At 50.5% G+C, this 22,480-nt stretch overlaps 1 protein-coding gene across 1 annotated transcript in view; it reads left to right on the top strand.

Annotated features, from left to right (window-relative positions):
- Positions 1-22,480, top strand: part of MYO5B (myosin VB) — a gene marked incomplete at its 5' end in the record, with an annotated part of 144,200 nt that overhangs the window by 33,379 nt on the left and 88,341 nt on the right. Inside the window, 4 exons of the mRNA XM_084224607.1 lie at positions 2,335-2,479; positions 15,895-16,051; positions 17,970-18,113; positions 19,495-19,576. Of these exons, the coding sequence (XP_084080733.1) occupies positions 2,335-2,479; positions 15,895-16,051; positions 17,970-18,113; positions 19,495-19,576 (528 nt within the window). The remainder of the gene's footprint in view (positions 1-2,334; positions 2,480-15,894; positions 16,052-17,969; positions 18,114-19,494; positions 19,577-22,480) is intronic.

The raw sequence follows: 22,480 nt of genomic DNA on the forward strand, positions 1-22,480 counted from the left end.
CACGCCTCCAGCTCCCCAGAGCGTGTGGGGCCGCAGAGAAGCCCCTGGGACCATCAGCCAGAGGCTGCAGCGTGAGGAAAGCCTGGGGTGGTGGGTTTAGTTTTCTGTGTGCAAACCCAGAGGTGGTTTTTGAGGGTGGGTGCACTGAGACCTTGCTGAGCTCATGGTCCACCTGTTCTTGGTGGGAGCACCTTGTTAGGTGAGTTTGGGGCCAGCCTTGGCAGCCCCCACAGGGGAAAAGTAGACTTAAAAAAACCAGTGAGCATGGCATGCCAGACAGACAGATACTACTGAGGAATGTCCATAGCAGGTTTTCCTCCAGAAAAAATGCAGAAAACCTTCCAGCGCTGCCATTTCCTTCCCTTTCTTCCGGCTTTGGGAATTATCTAACTCCCAAATTCAGAGCAGGAGGAGGGCAGGTGTGAGCTTGGGTTTATGATTTTAGGGGAGGGCACCCTGCCAAAGCTATTCAGGACAGCAGTTACCTGTGGATGGACAGCAACAAGGTGCAGCTTGAAAAATTAAGAAGAAAGGATTCTTAATTCATAGAATCCCAGACTTGTTTGGGTTGGAAGGAGTTTTAAGGATCATGTTCCAACCCCCTGCCATTGGCAGGGACACCTTCCACTGTCCCAGGCTGCTCCAAGCCCTGTCCAGCCTGGCCTTGGACACTGCCAGGGATCCAGGGGCAGCCACAGCTGCTCTGGGCACCCTGGGCCAGGGCCTGCCCACCCTCCCAGCCAGCAATTCCTCATTCCCAATATCCCATCTGTCCCTGCCCTCTGGCCCTGGGAAGCCATTCCCTGGCTGCTGTTAAAGCTGTGTGTACAGCTGTGACTGTTGTTGCAGTTTGGGGTGGCAGAGGAGAAAACTGGCAGGGGGACATGATGCACCCTAGAAATATCTAGCCACTGTGGCTCTGAGTAATGTTAACTTTCAGTACTTAATGATGTGTAATGTTGGATTACTGGCATAAGTTGCAGCCTTTTGCAGCTGCACAGGTGCCTTCAGTCACCCACAGGCCTGCTCTCACCCAAAGTCAGTGAGGTTTTGTGGAGGCAGCTTCTGAGAAGGCTCACAATTTCTGGAGCACAGCATTGATGGGGACGCGGGCGTTTGGGCTGTGCAGGTTTAGTTGCAAAGCTCTGCCTGGCTGCAGCATGCCTCGTGCTTGCTGGGAAGGGCAGGAAGGTGCTTGTCTGAAGTGAGCAGAGCCCTTCAGCTTGGTTTGCTTTGTGGTTTTGGTGAGTCAGGGGAAACTGGGAGGTGACCTGAGCAGAACCAGGAAGCCAGCAGGCAGGAGAAGGGCTCGGGGGGTGAAGCAGCTGTGTCAATGTCCTGCAGGGGCAGCTGCTGGGACAGTCACTGCCCTTTGCCTGTCCTGGTGTTTGCTGCCAGCTGAGAGCTCCTGTGCTCCTGCAGTGGGAGCGTGCCCGAGCCCCGGGCTGGCTCGGCTGGGAGCGCAACGTTGGCTCCACAGCCAGGGGTACAGCACTGGCCCCACAGCCAGGTGCAGTGGGGACACTGGGGGCACTGGGGGCACTGGGGGCACTGGGGACACTGGGGACATCACTGGGGGATTGGGGACATTGGGGGGATTGGGAACATTGGCACTGGCCCCGCAGCCAGGAGCACAACAGCCAGGTGCAGAGGGGACATTGGAGGCTGGGGACATTGGCACTGGCCCCAGAGCCAGGTGCTCCTGGAGCTTGTGCAGGGACAGCTGAGACCTGCCTGACACAAAGCTCCCCAGAGGTGGAGCTGGGGTGCAGAGCAGCTCCCTGGAGCCCACGGGGAGCTCTCGTGTGGCTTGGCCTCTCATTAGCTGCCAGCTCAGTGCCCAGAGCTGGAGAGGAGGCAGACGGGAAAGCCTCCGAGCAGGCTCTGACCTTCCTTCCCTGTGATTTATGTATTCCAGTTTGATTTGGGCGCATTGTTTGTTAGGAGTTTTTACTCACAACCCAGGCCAGGGGAAAACCCGGGATGTTTGTTTGGGTCTAGCAGAGCTTTGGTTGCACAGGAATTGCTTTTCTGTAGTGTTGGCTCAGGCTGTGTTGATCTCTCCTCACCCCTGCTGCAAAGCCTGTCCTCACACAATGGAGATTATTGTATATTTTTGCTCTTCTCTCTGGTTCTGTGCATCTCCTTTGTAGCTGTACAGGGGCTTAGTGCCTTGCTATTGAAGGGGAGGCCGAGATAAGAATTACGAGCCCTTCCCCACTCACTTTCTTTGTTAACTCTCAACCACTGCATTTTAAAAATCTCATTGAAGCAACTAAAACAAGCCCTGAAAACCCAGATATATCACCCCCCTGCCTGTCTGTCTGCCCTCAGGTATCGTGCTGGTGGCCATCAACCCCTACGAGCAGCTGCCCATCTACGAGCAGGATGTCATCTACGCCTACAGCGGCCAGAACATGGGGGACATGGACCCCCACATCTTCGCCGTGGCCGAGGAAGCCTACAAGCAGATGGCCAGGTCAGGGGGTGCCCAGCCACGGGGGTTTGGGTCAAAAGGGGCAAAAATGCCATTAAATGCTCCAGATGCTCAGTGAAAGCAAAGTCATGTAGGGGAGTGTGCTGGAGGTCAGGTATTTCTAATTAATTCTGCCTAATGACTTGATCCCAGTACTGCGCCCAGGCTGCTGGGCTGATGGGGTCCCTGTGCTCCTCAGGGGTTCTGCAAGAGATCCCTCTCTTCTTGCTTCTTGGATGAGCTTCCTGGAAGAAATTCAAACCGCTCTGCAAACGTGGTGTTTAATAGCTTAGAGGAAACCACATTTCAGATAGTTCGGTGAGATAATCAAACTAAATCCAGAAGCTAATGTTAGTTGCTGCTTTATGGAGATACTGTGATTTTGAGTTAGGTGTTAGCTGGCAGATACTTGGAGATATTTATGGGTCCCTCAAATCCCTTCCTTCACCAGATGGATACGGTGAGAGTTTTACTTTATTTATTTCCGTGCTTGTTGTGTTGCTGGGGGCAAATGTAGGATTTTGTTCCTAAGAAACAAGACATGATCCAAAAGAGAACTGGTGAGAAAACTAGAAATTGTTGTTCCAGGGATCATTTCATTATAGTTGTCAGGACTCACACAGTGTGGTTTTGTTTGCTTGTGAATTAGCTGAGATTTTTGTACAGCCCTGGCTTTTAACAGCAAGAGTAAGCACTGAACCATTTTCCAAGGTTCTTTCTTTCTGCCGTGTCTGGGTTTTCATGGTGAGTTAGGATGCATTTCTAACAAAAATGAGCCAGATTTCAATCCAGAGAGGCATCTGGAGGAGCACTGCCATGGCCAGAGATCGGATGGATTGCACCCAAACTGAGTCCAGCCTGCAGTGCACTCCTGCAAGTGCTTGTGCTCTGGGCAAAACTGCTTGGAGAAGAGTTCAGGAATTTGGGGAGCTGCCTGCAGACAGAGGAAGACTTAGGGTTTTGTCCCTGTGTGATTCCAGACTGAGCAGCAAGCTGCAGGGCTCTCCTTAGAGGACACCAGGGTTTTGCTGACCGTGTGGACAGGGCCTGTGGGCTTTCCAGGGCAAATGCCTAAAACACAAGGCAGCAACTCACTTTTCTTTTTGTGTAGGGACAGACTTCAGGTGCTGAGGTTTGCTAGGTGCTGTTCTCCCACATCCCTCAGGAATTTTGCAGGCAGTGGGATAGCAGCTCTAGCCAACGACGCTTGTCTCTGCTTCCCTGCTTATCAGAATAAAGCTACTTTTGACAGCAGCTCATAAAGGACAGCTGCTGTCTCTGGGTGGTTCAGACTGCTTTCTTTTCAAGGGGACAGGAAAATAACCACCTTCAGAGCTCTCAGGCAAGGTGCTCACTGCTCAGTGCTCCTCTGGCACTCTCTGTTTTGGGCTGTTATTATGGTAATTGCAGGCTTGGGTACAAAAGAGGGCTTCAGACAGGGCTGAGAGGAGATTGGGACATGGATTATAGGAATCTACCTGGTTATTTGAAACGTGCCTTAAAATGTAACACACTGAGTTTTAAGCCTGAGGGCTCCTGGGTGGGTGTTGTGTTCTCTGCAGCTTGATCTGAGCTTTTCCCTCCACGGTGCTCCAAGGAGAGCAGGGAGCTGCTGGGGCAGGGGGTGTGGATGGCAGAGCCCCTGGGTGATGGGTAAAGGGCATTGAAAAGGACTCCTTGTTGCCCTTTTCCAGCTGAAATGCTGACTCTGTGGGATGCCTTGTTAACTGTCTGCAGCTCAGCTTTACCGCTTTGGGGTGAGGTGGGATGTGCCTTGTTAAACCCAAACTGGTGCAAAGATATCGCTTGTTTTGCAGTTCAGCTTTTAAACAATTGGATTGTGTCTGGGGCGTCCTCATAGATCAGGAATAAAACTCCAGCCTGCTGTCTCAGAAGGTCAAACTTGCAAGGTGACTGAGAGCAGGAAAACAGTCTGGCCAGTCCTGGGGGTTTTTGAATATTTTATGTCCATTAGTGGCCCAGAGCACACAGGGAAAGCACAGTGAAGGGGATTGAACGGGATTGAGTGGATGGCAAGGGGAAAGGGCACAAAACTTAAGACTCTGTGTTAAATGAGAAAAACTGCAGGTAATTAGATTTTTGTTTCTGAGCTTTGCATGCAGAGACAGGGTGGCAGGGCAGAGTGTGAGGCAGCTGGTGCGTACAAGTGTTAGTGAGACAGGAGGCAGCTTCACAGGTGACTGTGGCATCCTGTGTTTGCTTTTGTCCTGTCATCAGAAAATGCCAATTTAAAATGAGGGGGGGGGGAAGAAAAATAAAAAAAAGAGAAAAAGGAAAAACTAAAATCTGTTGGTGGGGCTGCAGAGGTTGTGTAACAACACCTGACCCTTTTTTGAGTCAGAATTTTTCATAAAGCACCTGAACACCTACAGTGGATTCAGTGTGCATTAAACTCCCCTTTAAGCAAGAGCTTTTCACAAAGAGGATGATTTTGCAGCACTTGCATGTGAAACAGCTTAAAAAAAAAACCAAAAAAAAAGGCAAGTGATTAAAATTCATATGTGACATCCTCTAATTTTCACAGTGACCAGCTCCTTAGAAACTCCCCAGATACCCAGTGTGAACTAAACACAGCCAGTTCACTGAAACAGTGTTGTTTTAAACAAAATGGAGCCAGTTTGCTCCAAGTGCTGCTGCTGGAGGAGGTGGAGTCAAGTGCTGGGAGGGTAGAAGGATGGATCAATTAGTGGTTATTAGTGGTGTTGGGTTGGTGGAAGGATGGATCATTAGTGATTGTTAGTGGTGCTGGGATGGTTGGTGGTGCTGGGATGATGGAAGGATGGATCAATTAGTGGTTATTAGTGGTGCTGGGGTGGTTGGTGGTGTTGGGTTGGTGGAAGGATGGATCATTAGTGGTTGTTAGTGGTGGTGCTGGGATGGTTGGTGGTGCTGGGACGGTGGAAGGATGGATCATTAGTGGTTGTTAGTGGTGCTGGGATGGTTGGTGGTGCTGGGATGGTGGAAGGATGGATCATTAGTGGTTGTTAGTGGTGCTGGGATGGTTGGTGGTGCTGGGACGGTGGAAGGATGGATCATTAGTGGTTGTTAGTGGTGCTGGGTTGGAAGCAGTGAGTGCCTTGAGACACGGATTGCCTGCAGGGCAGTGCAGGCACCTGCTCTGGTCAGGGTCCTGTCCTGGAGAGGTGCAGTGGGGCTGGGGGGCCACAGAGGGTGTTGGCCCTCCTGGGAGCAGTCTGGAAGCTGTGCCATGGTCGCACAGAAGGACAGCACAGCTCCTGGTGGCCTGGCTGATTCCTGCTTTTCTCACAGAGGAACAAGAGACGCCCGGTGTGCCCACACCCTGGCTCTGATTTCCCTGTGTGTCATCCCTCTGGGCAGGAGCCTGGAGTCTGGCAAAAATTCCCTCTTGAAAACCTGCATTTCTGCTGCAGTCAGCCTGACCTGAGCAGCACATGTTTCACACTGCCAAGGCTGAGCTGGGGACAGCTCTGGGCCCTCAGGACAAGAGAGACCCCGAGGGGCTGGAGCGTGTCCAGGGCAGGGAACGGAGCTGGGAAGGGCTGGAGCCCCAGGAGAGGCTGAGGGAGCTGGGAAGGGGCTGAGCCTGGAGCAAAGGAGGCTCAGGGGGGCCCTTGTGGCTCTGCACAGCTCCTGACAGGAGGGGACAGCCGGGGGGTCGGGCTGTGCTCCAGGGAACAGGGACAGGAGGAGAGGGAACGGCCTCAGGATGGACATGGGGAGGGTCAGGGGGGACATCAGCAGGAATTTACCCATGGAAGGGGAGGTCAGGCACTGGAACTGCCCAGGGAGTGCCACGTCCAGCCCTGGAGGTGTCCAAGAAAGGGCTGGACGTGGCACTGAGTCTCTGGGCTGGTGACACAGTACCAGGGATGTCATCTCAGGGATGGGGCACAGCTTGGACTCCAGGGTCTTGGGAGGGCTTTTCCAACCTAAGAGAGTCTATGATTCATGCTCCGACCCCTGAATGTCACTAGTTGTTGCCAGCTCTGTGGAGGAAGTTTGGATGGTGACAGTGCAACACCAGCTCCCCCCTCCCAGCCTCTGGCAGCTTTAGGTGTATTTTAGGTGTATTTTTGGTTAGATATTCCCATCTGGACTGCAGCTCCATTTTAATTCTTGCCAGCTCGACTTGTCAGTTCGGTCATCATGTTTTCATGTGGTGCTGGGCTGAGCCTATTAGGAAAATCACCACAATGGATATATTTGTGTGACTTGCCTGTCTTTGACCCTTGTCTCTCCCTTTTTTACCAGTTGGGTTCAATCTGAGCCCAAGCCAAGAGTTGCTAGTCCAAGGTTTCTTAATGCTTTTGGGTTTGGTGAGGTTCTTTTTTTTTTGTTTTGGTTTTGTTGCTGGGTTTTTTTTGTGGGTTTCTTTCTTCTTCCCTTCCCCTTCCCCTTCCCCTTCCCCTTCCCCTTCCCCTTCCCCTTCCCTTCCCTTCCCACACAAGCAAATGGACTCAGGGAGGGGTATGGGCACGGTGGGGGATGTCCTTTCATAGCACTTCAGACTTCAAGCTTTTTCAGGAGGATTTAAAGCTGTACAGAGAGAGCAGATAGGAGTTAAAAGAGAGATTAACCCCCGACAGAGATGCAAGGGGAATCAGAGTGGCACAGTAAATAAGGCTGAATCCTGTGTTATATTAAAGGCAGGGAAGGGTTTTGTCTCCAGGGGAATGGGGCTGGGTGGGGGCTTGCAGGGGGCTGGGGGCTGAGCTGTGCTGCACCTCGCCAGCGCTGTGCAGCAGGGATCATCCCAAAAATAAAGCTCTGGTCTAAAAAGGGGACCAGAAGAAAAATAACTCCAGCCCTGAATTTGGGAAGTTGTGAAACTGAGGGAGTTTTCTTCTGTTTAGAGCTGAAAGTGGGATGGGGATGAGGGGAGGAGAGTTTGCAGGAGCTATCCCATGAATGTGCTGGTGCTGCTGTAAGACCCCAGGGATTGCTTTTCTTCTCCTGAGGTGATATGTAGAAAAAAAATAAATTGGGAGACACTCGAGGAAATGTTTCCCAAGAAGTGGAGGAGAGACCCTCTGGTCTTACCTGCTGTGGGAGAGGACAGAGATGCTCTGGGGATAAGTGGCCAACTAATGAACTTCTTTTAAATGTAAGTTTTTTTTTTCTTTTTGGCAATTTGGAATAAGGACTGTGCTATTTGCTAGCAGATTTAATAATGAATGAAACAATCCTTATAGAAAAATCATAAATACTCATAAATGGGACAGAACTGGCATGGGGAAGCTTAAGGCAGAAAAAGGCCTGAAAGTAATGAGTGTGTGTGTGAAGTATCACTGACCAGGAAGGAGGGATAATAGCCTACATCAAACATGTAACTACTGCTGTGGTGCAGGAGAACTGCTGGAGCTCTGAGGGGAGACAGCTGCAACACTGAGTATCATTAAACATTCAAAACAGCATTTATGAGCAGCATAATCACATCAGAGCCCAAAGACTTGTCACTGGCCTTGCCCACCTCCCAGTCACTGCTGGCCACCCCACACCCTCAGTGAACTTCTGGAGCTCTCGGGATGGGGAACCCAGAGTGTAGTTCCTGAAAAACCCTTTCTGGGGTTTTCCTAATGTTCATCAATGGATTAATTAGTCAGATGGCAGGGTGGGAGTTTTCCAAGCAGCAGTAGCTTAGGATGGTGGTCAGTCAGGACCTTCTTTCTGGGGCTGGCATGGGGTGGAAGCACAACTGACCCGTGCTCCTGGTGCTCCAGAGCTGATCTGCTGGCACAGCATCCCAGGGCTCCTTCCAGCGTGCGGTGCTTTTTGGGAGGACCCAGCCCCAAGCCTCCTCCCTCTGCAGCAGCGCTCCAGCAGCCTGCAGGTGGCCTGGGCTGGAGCCAGGGATGCTCTGTGGCGTGATCCCGGCCCAGAACAGAGCATCAGGGTGCCAGAGAGTCGGGAAGCTGGCCGGGTGCGTGTTCTGCTCTCCTTGGGAACAGCGCACAAAGGAATTGCTGACCTCGTTTCCGTGGGGCTGGGGAGCTCGTGTTCCCCCCCGACGGGGTGTGCAGGGCATCAGTCCTGCCAGGAGGTCATCCAGACTGGACAGAGAAATTTGGAGCTGTGAGGGTTTTCTGTGCGGTTGGAGAGGCGTTTCCAGCCGGCTGTGCGAAGTGTTTTGGGAAAAGGGGCATGAACGGGCTGGGGCCTGCGGGAGTTCCAATGCTCCCATGGGGAAAATGCCTGGAGTGCTGAACACTTCCTGGAAGCACTCTGACCTCTGCAGAGATGCCGTGGTCTGCTCCCTGGGGTTTGGCCCTGGCATTGGGACTGTGGGGTGGGTGAGGGTGAAGGGAGGCAGCAGCCCTGCCCCGCCGAGCTGGAGCAGGGCAATGCTGCACCCCGCCTGGCCTCCACGTGCGTGCCCATCCTTGCCCATTCCGGGCCAAACTGCTGCTTTTAGGCTTTTTCCCAGCAACTAAGACATTGAAGGCCACATTTTTTTCACTGTCTCCTTGCTGAATCCCAGTGGGGTGTGAGCAGATGGGCTCCAAAGCTGCACAGGGTAACCAGGGACAGCATCGCCCCCAGTGCATCTCAGAATCATAGAAGATGCTGAGCTGGAAGGGACCCATCAGGATGATCAAGTTCAACTCAAGATCACCCATCAGGATGATCAAGTCCACCTCTTTGGAATCCAACTCGTTCTTTGTGACCAGAATGTATTTTGAAGCTCTGAAATGGGTGTAGATTGTTGGTGAAAACGGTGTTGTTTTCCCCCACGGGTATGTGGCACTGTATCAAAAGTTATCCCTACAAAAAGAAAATTATCTATGTTAAATATAGTTTTCTGTGTAAAAATAAGAAGGACCTATACAACCATAAAGAGGTTGTATAGGGTAATCCGTGCCATTTATGGAAAGTACAGAGTAAAAAATGACCCAAATGAATGTGTAGCTCATGAAAGTCTGTCCTTGCAGTGCTGCTGGCTTCAGCAGCTGCACCATAAAATGTGCATTTGCAGCTGATATTTGAAAATGAAAACAGAAAACAAGTCCTTAAACATTCTTGTTCGACTGGATTAAAAATATTTTCTTGGGTTTCTCTGAGAGAAAAATGTAGCAGCCCCTAAGTTGTGGTTTTCTGTTAGCCTGAATAACAATGCCAGGGATTCTAAAAGCCCAAATTAGATCCAACAAGCAAAAGAAGCTGCTGCCACTCTCATCAGTGATGCTGCTCCAAATTCCAGTTATCCCACAGAAATGGGAACAACTCCTGGTTTCAGAGACCACTTCAGAGGAGGCTTTTCTCTGCGTTACAATGCTGCAACCCTCTGATTTTCACCTCCAGAGTGCAACTTCTGTTTGTTCACTTGAAAGCAGAGTCGTAATGTCTCAGTTTTGCATCACTGTCATTAGCACTTGAGGGGTGCAACCCAGTGGTAATTACATGGTTTATTTATTAAAAAAATTATTTATTTTTTTTTTTTTTTCATTTTTTAAATTTCTAGCAACACAATGCAGTAGCTATGTTCATTTTTGGCCTGTGCAGCACTGACAATGGAGAAATGCATCAGGGCTTTTGTGGGTGTTCTCACTGTGGTCAGGCTCAATTCAAACTGCAGTACTTAAAGGATTTTTAATCTTCAGATTGCTTTATGAGCACTAATCCTCCAAGCAACCTGAAAGAAGTAGGTTAAATATGATTTCCGTGGTGGAGAGACTTATTGACTCGTTCCATGACACAGAGAATTAATGTCAGATCTGGGATTAAAGCTGGAGTGACCCCTGACAATTATTCACAGGGTCTGACTCTGCCTTCATTTATTCCAGATCCTTTTCCCTCTTGGAAAAGCTGTGGTTTTAGTGCAACTGGTTTTGGCCCTGCTGCAGAGACCAGGATAAAGTTGTGCAGTTAAGCTGCTTGTGCCAGTGGTGATTTTCTGAAGGGATGACCATGAAAACAAATCCTAGATGTTCCAGGTCCCTCCTCATGGGTTTGGATTATTGCTTTAAAGAAAGATGACTTTGGAAAAACTCTGACTGGCGATATATACGTCCAAAGAACATTTCAGGTGTATTTGTCTTCAAATACTGTTTTCAAGCAGTGTTGCTGAAGGTGAGGGTGTAAATATCTGCACTGAGGTGTCCCCTGTCTCCCCTGTCTCTGGCAGAGCAGTGGTGAGAGCCATCCCTGGGTTCAAACCCTTTTTTATTGCAGTGGCTTATCATCCCCTTTTCTGAAGTGAGGATTTTCCAGGGATGTTCTGCCCTGGGTTAATTGAAGTGGTGAGGGCTGCACATGGAAACGCTGAGCAGTGCCACACCTCTGACTGCCCTGATGCAGATTGTTCTGTGTCCAGCTGGGCACCTTGGGGTGTGGATGCTTCTCCACACCTTTCCCAGGCTGTTTTGGGGCTCCTCTGAGGGCAGCAGTGCTCTCTGTGTTGCTGCAGGTGAAGGACTGACTGCTTAAACAGGCAGGGAAATCTGTTCCCTGGATGTAAAGGCTGGCAATTAGCAGCCAATTCTAATCAGCAAAGGAATCTGGGGTGCCCTTTCTCTTCATAGCCAACTGACTTTTGCTTGCCTTGGGCAGCACCTTCAGATGTTTCCTCTCTGAAATGGTATCTATTAGACTTCTAGGGTAGATGTAAAGAAAGGAATTTCTACAGCTAGCCCAGAGCAGCTGTGGCTGCCTCATCTTTGGAGATGTCCAAGGATGAGTTGGATAGGGTTTGGAGCAACCTGGGGTGGTGGAAGGTGTCCCTGGCCTTTTCCAGATGGCCTTTAAAGGTCCGTCCCAACCCCAGCATTTCTATGATTCCATGCTGCTTTTCATGTGTTGCAAAAGCACCAGTGACCCCCTCTTAATTTTGCTGTCTGGAGACATCACCCATCTCTTACTGTGTGTGGTGTTGAGGGGCATTGCTCTTAAGCTGGCAAACACCTGCAGGAAGATGTGTTACCCACCTCCAAAGCACCTCTGGAGCTGCTGCTGCCTCTTGCATTGAAGAAACAGTTCAGGATCTTGTTCTGGCTGGACTCCTGCTCCTCTGTGGTTTTGTTTGCCTCTCTGATGGCTGGGGGCTGTAGCCCAGACCGTGGTGTGGTGTTCCATCCTGAGCATCATGTGAGCTGTGAGCCACGGGGGGAGGAGCCCTGATGGACTTTGTGGCAGCATAAAGAGCTGTGGTGGCAGCCCTGAGATGCCCAGGAGCCTGCCCAGCCCCAGGAGGAGATGGGGCAGCACTGCCATATTGCAGCAGAGGCACTATTCACCCACAGACACTTCATTTCATCCAGGTCCCTTTCAATAATAATTTTCTCCTGTGCTGGCACTGCCAAAATTGAATGTATTTTAAGCAGCCGTGTTGCACACTGCGCCTGCATGGTGGCCAAACATTTCAGTGTCTTTTATTCCACACTGAACACAAACATCTCCTGCCTGGCTTTAACCATTTCTGCTGCTTGAGCATCCTGTGTGCTGCCAGCTGCTCTGTGGGGTTCATCCATCTTCCCCTGCCTGGCACCAGCAGTTGGTTAACTAGTACACTGGAAAGGCTCTGCAGCCTTTATTCCTGAAAGCTTTTATTCCTGAAGTTGGAAAATAAACGTCTGAACATGCACTATCCCCCAAAAAACCCCCAGAAGAGACACATTACTGCAAATGCAGGAGGCTGAGCGCCCTGCTAAGAGCAGCTTTCTTTTCATTTTATGTTATTGATATAATCCAAAAGTTTTTTGGTGCCATGGAGAGCTCACCTGGCCCATTTCATATTGCAGCACATCAGCCATTAGGGCAAATTCTTGGGAAACTAGAAAAGTGGGACCTGGCAGAGTAGCTGCAGTAGCAGTAAATTGTGTTGGCCACAGTTTTGTCACTAGGCTCAGTGTCTTTTGGCAAATGTCTGTTTAAAAGGAGGCAAGCCAGAGGGAGGCACAAAGTACTCAGAATGCCACTTTTAAAGGCATTTTTGTGATGGGATCTGAAGCCCAGGGGAACTGTGGGTCTGTGTTGCTCCTCAGCTGGGCTCTCAGGTGGGTTGGTCTCTGCCTTCCCAGCCTGGCCCACCCCAATAGCTGGTAATAGAGAAGTTATGAAAGAGGCCAAAACTGGTGACAAGAGCTCATAATCGTGAATCTTAAAGAGAAAAAAATGGGTTATCAAAAAATGGGTTGCCAATACCCTGTGACAGTGCTGTCTGGATGCCAGGTAATGCATCTTGAGATTTTGGCCTCATTTAGCTGAAGACTCACTCCCAGACTGGTGGAGCTTTTGTCTTATGACTCCAAGAGAAAGGTGGCAGGGAGATGTTATCGGAAATGTGCCGCTTGGGCCTTACCTGTCATGCAGAACAGGGTGGCAAACAATACTTCTGAAGTAGCTTTGAGGCAAGTGTAGCTCCAAGCCATGAAAACTTTGCATTTGCAGAGCTCCTTTTGCAGCATTTTGGTTCTCACCTCTGCCTTCTGCTTCTCCCTCTCCTCTGACCAAGGACAGCCTGTTCATCCACCCCTGCAGCCCCTGCCAGAGCCTCTCTCTGCCCCTTTCTTGGCAGCTGACAGGAATTTTGGCTGTTGGGTCCTGCTGATAGCCAGGGTGGGATTTCACTGACGGAGCTCAGCAGTCCCCGAGTCACTGAAACCACTAGGACTGGAAAAGGCCTCTGAGATCAGGTCCAGCTGCCAGCCAGCACCCCCAGCATGTTCACCTCAACCTTGTCCCCAGGCCCCACATCTGCACTTTGTTTGAGCACTTCCAGGCAGGGCGACTCCATCACTTCCCAGCAGCCTGTGCTGGGGCTTGGCAGCCCCTTCCATGAAGAAATTCTTCCAGATATCCAATCTAAGCCCTCCCTGGCACAGCTCGAGGCCGTTTCCTCTCCTCCTTCCACTTGTTCCCTGGAAGGAGAGACTGTCAACCCATCTCCCTGAGGATGACCAAAGCATGGGGGAGCTGCAACCAGAGTTCAGTCAGAGGTAAACCAGGAGGGCCATCAGCTGTCCCAGGAGCTGCTGCTGTGGGCTCACCCAGCTCCCCTCTGGGGCTGCTGCTGAGCTTCCCTTCCCCTCGGTGGAGCTGGCCCTGCTTTCCCTCTGCTGGCTGGCTCCTGCTGCCAGGAGAGGCTTGCTGCACACCTGGGGGAGTCCAAAGGTGTGAGAGCAGCACGTTGGCAGCCCCGTGCCTGCATCCTGCCAGCTGGCTGTGGCAGGGCCTCGGTGGCTCTGCCAAGAGGGCTCCTGGCCGTGCCTTAGCAGGAGCAGGCTGTCCCCACCCGGGTGAGTCACTGGGAACTGCTGGCTCCTGGCTCTCAGGAGGCCATGCCCACTCACAGCCCCTGTTTCTGCACTGCTGCCTGGGTGCTGCGGGGCTTGGAGGCTCCTCTTGCCTTCCCCTTGGTGGTACCCAGGAGAGCTAGCTGGCTGGGGGATGGATTAAGATACACTTCGGGAATTGGTGTAAAGATCACCTCATCCCAACCCCTGCCATGGCAGGGACACCTTCCACTGTCCCAGGTTGCTCCAAGCCCTGTCCAGCCTGGCCTTGGACACTGCCAGGGATCCAGGGGCAGCCACAGCTGCTCTGGGCACCCTGGGCCAGGGCCTGCCCAGCCTCCCAGCCAGCAATTCCTCATTCCCAATATCCAGCCAAACCTACTCTCTGTCCATAGGAAGCCATTGCTCCTTGTCCTGTCCCCCCATGCTCTTGTACAAAGTCCCTTTCCATCTTCTTCGTGGTCACATCCACAGGTGCCACCTCCACATGGCTTTTAAACCCCTCCAGGGGTGGGGGCTCCACCAGTGAAAAATGGAGAGGGCTGGAAACTATCTGGTCAGTCTGCTGCTGCTGAAGGTGTCTCAAAATGCTGCACCAAAATGCTACACGTGACTTGGCTGAGGCTTTTTTTCTCAAACCAATTACCCTGAGCCTGGAAGGAATTAAGATGTTTGTGCCTGACAGTGGAGAGAAGTAATGGTGTGGTGTGTCTTTGTTGGAAGTACAAAAGCGGGGTATGGCAATCATTTAGCTTCTGTCCCCATCTGGTATAAACTTGAACTGAGTATCTTAAATTGAAATGTGTTTTGGTGGTGTTTCCTGATGTCAAGAGAACTGCAAGGTATAAATTTATTGTTGTACTTGTGTATGGGATTTTCTGTGCCTGCTTTCAGCTGTGATTCATGGAAGCCAGGGCAGAGTCTGGAAGCTTAAGTTGATCTTACTTAAAAAACACACTCAATTATGTCCTTACAGCTTACCCAAGAGCTCGGGTATTTGGGAGCTTATAGCAAATCCTGCAGTGAAAACTCTGCCCTTCCCAAAGTCTGCAGCCAAACTGCAAAGTTGCTGGGTTTGCTGTGTGCTGAGGATGTCCTGGGGAGTGAATCCCACTCCAGCAAACCTTTTCCTGGAGGGATGTAGGTCTGGAAATGAGCTCCTCTTACTGCCTTGGCCCTTTCTATGCCTTGCAGCTCAAGCCTGTTAAACAGATTAATTACTGGGAGGTGTCTGGTGGGTACCACGCAGGGAAGGACTGGCTATTTCATGGTGACTTCTGCAACAGCTTTTGTGTGAATGATTAATTTTGCAAGTAGAAAAAGGCATTTGGAAGAGTTTGAGGCTCAAAAGCTGCAGGAGATGGTGCACCCCCAGCTTCTCCGTGCCAAGTCCCGTGCCCTGGAGGGATCTGGTGAAGTGCCTCTGCACTTCAGTGACCTCACAGTGCCACAGGGTCTGGGGACGAGTCCCTGGTGTGAGCCTGATGTCAGACACGCTTTGTATTGTGGTTGTCAAAGTTTCAACCAGATGTTGGGAGTTGTGTGAAAATACTGACACTCATATAATTGGATGGGGAATCAAGTGACTTCTTCTGTGCCCTGATTTTAGGATGCTCGATTTCACAACTTCAGTGTTTTTAATGTGTTTTGAGTGTAGAGGAATCTTTCTGGGTAACAGTGTTTTAAAAGCAATTTTCACGAGTTGACTGTGTTTTAATGAGCAAAGTCTCAAATGCTTGAGTGAAGGAGCTGGGAGGGAAGATTAAATACACAGTATTAGGAGCTGATACTCAGCCAATGCCTGTCAATAGTTGTCCAGACAGATGTCCAGCAGCAGAAGTGGGGTGTTGAGTAGGAAATGGGCTCAGGATGAGGGCGGCAGCAGTGCTTCCTGCAGGGGCTCAGTTCCCACTGTCTCTGCAGGCCTTTGGGGATGTTCTGGAGATGTTCAGTGTCTGGCAGTGTTCTGGAGATGTCCAGTGTCCTTCATGTGTTCTCTGTGAAGTGTCACAGCTGTGTATTGCTCACTGTTCCTTTCCTAGTCCAGAAGAAACCCAGTGTCTGTAACGTGGGTGGCCACGGGGCGAGGGACCAGCGACACGGGAAGAGGGTGCAAGCAGGACAGGAAAATGGACTAACTCAGAGAAGCTTATCTTTCATTGACTCTGCTGCTCTGGCTCCCCCCAGGGATGAAAAGAACCAGTCCATCATTGTGAGTGGGGAGTCGGGGGCGGGCAAGACGGTCTCTGCCAAGTACGCCATGCGCTTCTTCGCCACCGTCGGGGGCTCCGCCAGCGAGACCAACATCGAAGCCAAAGTCCTGGCCTCCAGCCCCATCATGGAGGTAAAAGCTGCTCCCTTTGCTTTGTCCTGATTGCTCTGTCTCGCTGCAAGTCACAGGGACAGTGAGGAACCCGGGGGCTTGAGAGATAGGTGTGATTTACAGCATAACAGCGTCCTGGAGCTGGGCTGGCGTGCAGAGAGGCACCGACAGCCTCTGTTTAGACCACCCCAATTGCACCTGCATTTGAGGGTCTTAAAGCTGAGCCTGAGCATCCTCAGCACATGGCCAGGAGCTGGGCTTTGATGGAGCTCCAGAGTGGAGAGCCCGAGCCGTGCAGCTGGCACTGTTAGTGTTTTATCATCTTCTTCCTCCTTTGTCACTGCATGGTGCCCCCGAATCTCCTTCTTTTGTTGTACAGACATGGAATAGAGTAGAAAGGGATTAATCTGAGATATTCAAATTAATTTTTGTTTTTGTGAGCGCTCTGCTGCTATCAATCATGTACCAGCCTCTTCCCCTAGGCAACAGCAACAGGACAAAAGGACACAGTCTTAAGCTGTGCCACGGGGGGTTTAGGCTGGACATTAGCAGGAATTTCTGCATGGAAAGGGTGGTCAGGCATTGGAAGGGGCTGTCCAAGGAGGTGTTGGAGTGCCCATCCCTGGAAGTGTCCAAGGAAAGCCTGGACATGGCACTGAGTGCTCTGGGCTGGTGACAAGGTGGGCATCAAGCACAAGTTGGGCTTGATGGGCTGGGAGGGCTTTTCCAACCCAGATGATCTGAGATAGGGGAATAACCAGTCTCATTATAGGGAAATCCCTGCTCTGAAGGAAAAGAATTCTTCTTATAAATACAAAAGAAAGGGGAAAAGCATCTTTGTTTTCCTTTCACCGAAGCCAGATGCTGAAAATAAATGTCTGAGTGCATAAATCCCATTTTCTGAACAGATTTTGGAGCCATGAAGCACCTTCAGTTGATTTGGGCTTTTCCAAAGTCCATGAAGCTCTTCAGACTTGTGTGACTTTCTTTTCAAGGCGGAAGCCAGCAGTGCTGCTTTAGAGGAGTGTGGTGTTGTCCTGTGCTTAACCTTAGGCTTGGCTCAGCCTCTAGGGAGGTTTCCCATCACGGTGCCTCTTGCCAAATTGTCTGACAGACAGGGAGGGGGTGGCTGAGACACAGCCTGGCAGGCAGCACCTCTGGTCTGACCCCCATGGGGCTGAGCTGCAGTGTCCAGGCCAGGAGTGCTGCAGGTGAGCAGTAAGAAAAGCCAGCAGGTGTGTGGCTGATGGGGAAATCTGGCTGGTTTCATGCAGGTTTACTCCTGGTAAACCTGCCTAAAGTTTACTCCTTTCCTCACCCATCTCCCCTGCCTCTGTGAAATGTAGTGCAATACCAGGGGGGCACTTAAAACCATCCAAGAAAAAAATTCATGGCGCACACTATTCTTCTTATGACCCCAGAATTTTATTGCTCTAATTTTCCTGCCTCTGTTCAGTTCTGGCTGTAATTTCCAAGTGCTGAGGCCAGGCAACCTGCCTGTCTTTATTGGAAATTGATGAGAACATTGCCTATGCAGAAAAAAACATAAAAGAAAACTGCCTGGTTTGCAGAAAACCCTGAGGTAAATGGGTTTGTGGGGGAAGGAGACCCACCCAGGGAAGCTGCTGGTTTGACTCTGAACAAAGGTGGGGGCATCCTATAAGGTGTAACAAAAATGTTGAGGCTTTTGGGATGTGGATGGTTTAATTACTGCACAAACACTCCTTGCTGTTTGTATGCATTTTTCTTCCATAAAAACCCTTTTCAGTGAAGAGTCCTCGCCAAAGTCACATTGCTCCTCTGCCTTCAGCATCTGGGAAGGGGTTTTCCTCAAAACCTCCTGTGGCTGTTTACATAACGCGGGTTGCAAATAGAAGTGTTTAAAGAAATTCGAAAATGCAATTGAAATTTAAGGTTTAATTTTGTTTGTTCTATGCAGGCCATTGGAAACGCTAAAACAACAAGGAATGACAACAGCAGCCGCTTTGGGAAATACATTCAGATTGGCTTTGATAAAAGATACCACATCATTGGTGCCAACATGAGGACATATCTGCTGGAAAAATCTCGCGTTGTATTTCAGGTGAGGAGTTGTGGGGCTTTGTCCTTTTCTTCTTTTGGGTGCTGTATTCCAGGAATTCGATAGTCTGGGTCTTTTCTGTGGATAAAGAAAAAAAAAATCTATTTACAAATAGAACCAGAGAATCATTTAGGTTGAAGTGACCTCTAAGACCACTGAATCCAACTGTCCCCCCAGCACTGCCATAGCCATCACAGAATCATCATCGTGGAATGGTTTGGCTTGGAAGGGATTTTAAAGACCACCTCATCCCACCCCCTGCCATGGGCAGGGACCCCTTCCACTATCCCAGGCTGCTCCAAGCCCTGTCCAGCCTGGCCTTGGACACTGCCAGGGATCCAGGGACAGCCACAGCTGCTCTGGGCACCCTGGGCCAGGGCCTGCCCACCCTCCCAGCCAGCAATTCCTCATTCCCAATATCCAGCCTAAACCTACTCTCTGTCCATGAGAAGCCATTGCTCCTTGTCCTGTCCCCCCATGCTCTTGTACAAACTCCCTTTCCATCTTCTTTGTGGTCACATTCCCAGGTGCCACCTCCACATGGCTTTTAAACCCCTGCAGGGGTGGGGACTCCATCACTGCCCTTGGCAGCTGTGCCAGATCTGGACAGCCCTTTCCATGGAGGAATTGCTCCTGATAGCCAGCCTAAACCACCCCTGGCACAGCCTGAGGCTGTTTTCCCTTCTCCTGTCGCTTTCTTGGTGGACACAGCTTCCAGATGTGTCTTTTGGACTCAGTCTTGGAGTTCTTTATGATTCCAGCCTGATGACCCTTGTCCTTGGCTAAGGTGTACCTGGGAGACTTGTTAGACAGAGAGCCAGGGAGAACCAATGGCAGGCAGCAGTGTTCATTTCTGGAGGAGGGCAGAGAGGGGCTGAGAAGACTGATGTCTGCACAGCACATCCCATGGGTTTCTTGTGCAGGCTCAGGAGAGGCTTTCTTAGTTTCTGCTTGGGAGGTAGATCAGAAGCTACTGCAAAAATTTTGTCCTTACACAAAAAAAAAAGAGCGCCCCAACTACAAAAATCTTAAAAACCTGACAACTTTGAGAAGCCATGAAGAGTAAGCCACCTTCTTTTATATTACTGTGGGTTTGCAGCTCAGTGCTTGCTGCTTCATTCAGCCTGCTTACTCCAGAGAGGGATAAGATGTGGAAGGTAATACAGAATTACTTACTTTCTTTGCCAGGTGGGCAGTGTGTGTTGCTCAGGTTCAGCCCCTCCTTTCTCCCAGGTGGCAAGGAGAATGTTTTTGTGTTGTTGTCACTGACAGGTCTGGGTGGTGGGAGGCAGGGGATGGGACCAGGGTGTCCCTGGGCTGGGTGTGAGGGTGGGAGCACTGCTGTGACCCCTCTGTGCCTCTGTAACTCGGCGTTTCCCCGCAGGCAGAGGACGAGCGCAACTACCACATCTTCTACCAGCTCTGTGCCTCCTCAAGCCTCCCAGAATTCAAAGACCTTGGACTCAGTAAGTGCTGGCACATCCCTGTGCCTGCTGGCTGCTGCCTGGGCCTGAGGGCAGCAGGGGAGGGTGGTGGGCTCAGAAATGCAGGTCCCTGGGGAGGCCTGTGTGCCCTGGGAGGAGGGCAGGGCGATGAGACTGCAGGGCTCTGCTGCTGGGCGCAGCACAGGTTTGCTCACCCATCACCAGGGATGTGGCAGTGGGTGCCCAGGGAAGCTCTGGCTGCCCCCAGATCCCTGGGAGTGTCTGGGGCTGGGTTGGATGGGGCTTGGAGCAGCCCGGGGCAGCGGGAGGTGTCCCTTTAAGGTCCCTTCCAACCCAAACCATTTTGTGATTCTGTGAGTTTGTAAAAATCGGCAGTGAAACTGCAGTAGCTTCAGCGGCAGTGAAACTCCATTGCTGTGGTGTTTGCCAGCTGATGCAGGGAGATCATGTGTTAATATTGTACCAACCTTGCATCAGGTGTGTGCTTTAAATCAGGTGTGAGTGTGGACTGATCTGGCCCGTGTCTTGGCAGGAGTGGTTGTGTCCTTTGAATTAATTATGTTTCTTTCTTTTTAATGGCCAACTCCTGGAGTGGGTTGGGGTTTTTCCCACAGGATTTGCAGCAAAGCCTCTCTAGACACCTGATTCGGAGGGTTTGCACTCGCAGCAGGTGGTGCAGGGATGAATTTTAATTATTTTTTTAATCTTGAATATTTGCTGTTGCTTGGAGAGAAAAGCAAGGTTTAAACCAGGCTTTTAAACTATTTTGAATAGGGAGCAAGGCAGGTTTTATCCCACCTAGGGTCTTGCAGAAGTTGCCATCCACACTACGATGGAATGGCAAATGAATAGAGGGGATTTCAGTTTCTAGGTAATTCTGAGCTTGTTTTCCTCACCTTTAGGGTCTCTGTAGGCACCTTGCCCACACAGAGCACATCACATGGACCATTTTCAAGAGTCTGTGCCATACTTAGGTGTTTCATTTTTAAAAACATACCCTGAGTAATGATGATGTTTGCTGGCATCTTAAAAATCAGGCACAAACTATTTCAGCTCCATCTGGGAGAGGAGTTGACGTGTGAGAGCTCCAGCTGTGAAACCACTGCTCTCTTCTTGGGAACATGTGGATCAGGGGAAATACCAGTCTCACTCATCACAGCTCTCTAAAAGCATGGTCTGTGTTTGTGGTGACTGGCAGGAGTGCAGGCTGAGAGCCCTTTGCTGTCCTGGCGCATCACCCAGGACGCGTTTGTGCAGTTGTGACTGTGCCTCAGCTTCAGCATCCCAGGGATGAATGTCTAATGGCAACAGCTGGCAGCGCAGGAGGAGTGGGTGCCAGGGCCTTTAGCTGCAAGGAAGCCTCCTTGGGTCATTGCTGACCAAAATTTGGTGCCAGTGCCTGTCAGTCTCCAGCTGCTCTCCGTGGCACTTTGCATCGCTGTGTCTCAGCATGTACAGGTGTCCAGTGGGTGTTGGAGAAGAAGCAGTTTTCCCAAAGGTGAAGGGGTGTGCCCTTGGTGTTTCCTGCCCTCTCACTTTGCAATAGCTGGAAAAAGCCTCCCCAAAGTGTTTTGGGGGCTGTCAGATGTGGGGCTGCTCACGGGCTGGGTGGGGATGGGGATGTGGGTCCGTGAGCTGCTCCTGTCAGTGTGACACAGGCTCTGCCCTTGCCTGTGGGATTGCTGGTGCTGGGCAGTGGGCTGTGGGTGCAGAGGTGCACAATTCACTTGTTTGTCTTTCTTTTGAGTGATGTTTTTAATTTCCAGCTTTGCCTTGGATTTACTGGCCTGCTTGAAGATGACTAGTCAGAACTCAGATTTATTTCCTTGTGTGAGCTGTGCTTACCTGTCAATCTTGTCTTCCCAAGGCTTATACAAAACAAGAGGTGTCTTGATGTGAAAATCCACTTTTTATTTATTACTCATGGAGGAGGATGTATATTTTTCCATCTGAAGACCAGGAGCTATTGCTTCTCCTTTGGGTCTTACACATACAGAGAATTGTTATTACTTCCTTTTATGCTGCAAGATGCTGGAAAACAAAAAGAGTCTCTTAACATACATGAGAGTAGAGCAAACCAGTGTTGGCTTCAGTCAGAGTGATCCTGAAGGGCTTAATTTTAAACTAGAAAGCAAATATTTGACTTTAAATGGTGATGTGCAATGCAAGTGCCTTTTGAAGTGTGGTGTCTGGCTTAATTATGCTTGGGCAGTGGTGCGAGGCAGAAATGTGTTTTGTTTGTTTGCAGTGAATCAAAGGGTTTGTGTGGTTAAAATAATTACAGAGATCTTGAAATATAGAGATTGGAGTCAGTTATACCCGGGATGACTTGAGGCAGGAACAGATCCCAGTGTGAATTTGAAAATGGAAAGCTGGGGTGTGGGTGCCATCAGCCAGCAGCAGCATGACCAGGCTGTGAGTGTGATGTGCTCCACCACGGGCTGGGTGAGCTCCTCTTGTGCTGGGGGGCCAGGAGGGACATTGTCTGCATTGTCACAATCAGCATTTTCTGCCCCTCCTTCCTGATGCTCCAGCAATGAGCAGAACTACTGAAATCTCAAGGTCACAGGGCTTTTGTATGCCAAAAGTAATCAAATGTTTTTCTTTACAGCCTGAGAGTACAGCTAATGCAGAAGCCTGTGGGAGGCCTGGGAAGAGAGGGGGAGCTTCTGGTGGCAATTTGAGTCAAGAAAAGTGCAGATTGCAGTGTTTTAAAGGTTACCACTAGGCTGCCATGGAAAGCAGTAGGCTTTTTCTCTCTATTCACCGTGCTTGGGAAATATGTTTGTGTGTGCTAATGAGTGGGTTTTGGCTTATGACTCCTACTCAGCTCAAAACAGGCTGAGGCTGGTGCTGAGAGCTGATTCTGGGCGGGGTGGGGAGGCTGTCCAGGGGCTGGGCTCCCCCAGCCCTTGCAGGGAAAAG

Source organism: Fringilla coelebs, assembly GCF_963513975.1.
Source record: "Fringilla coelebs genome assembly, chromosome: Z".
Taxonomy (NCBI): Eukaryota; Metazoa; Chordata; class Aves; order Passeriformes; family Fringillidae; genus Fringilla; species Fringilla coelebs.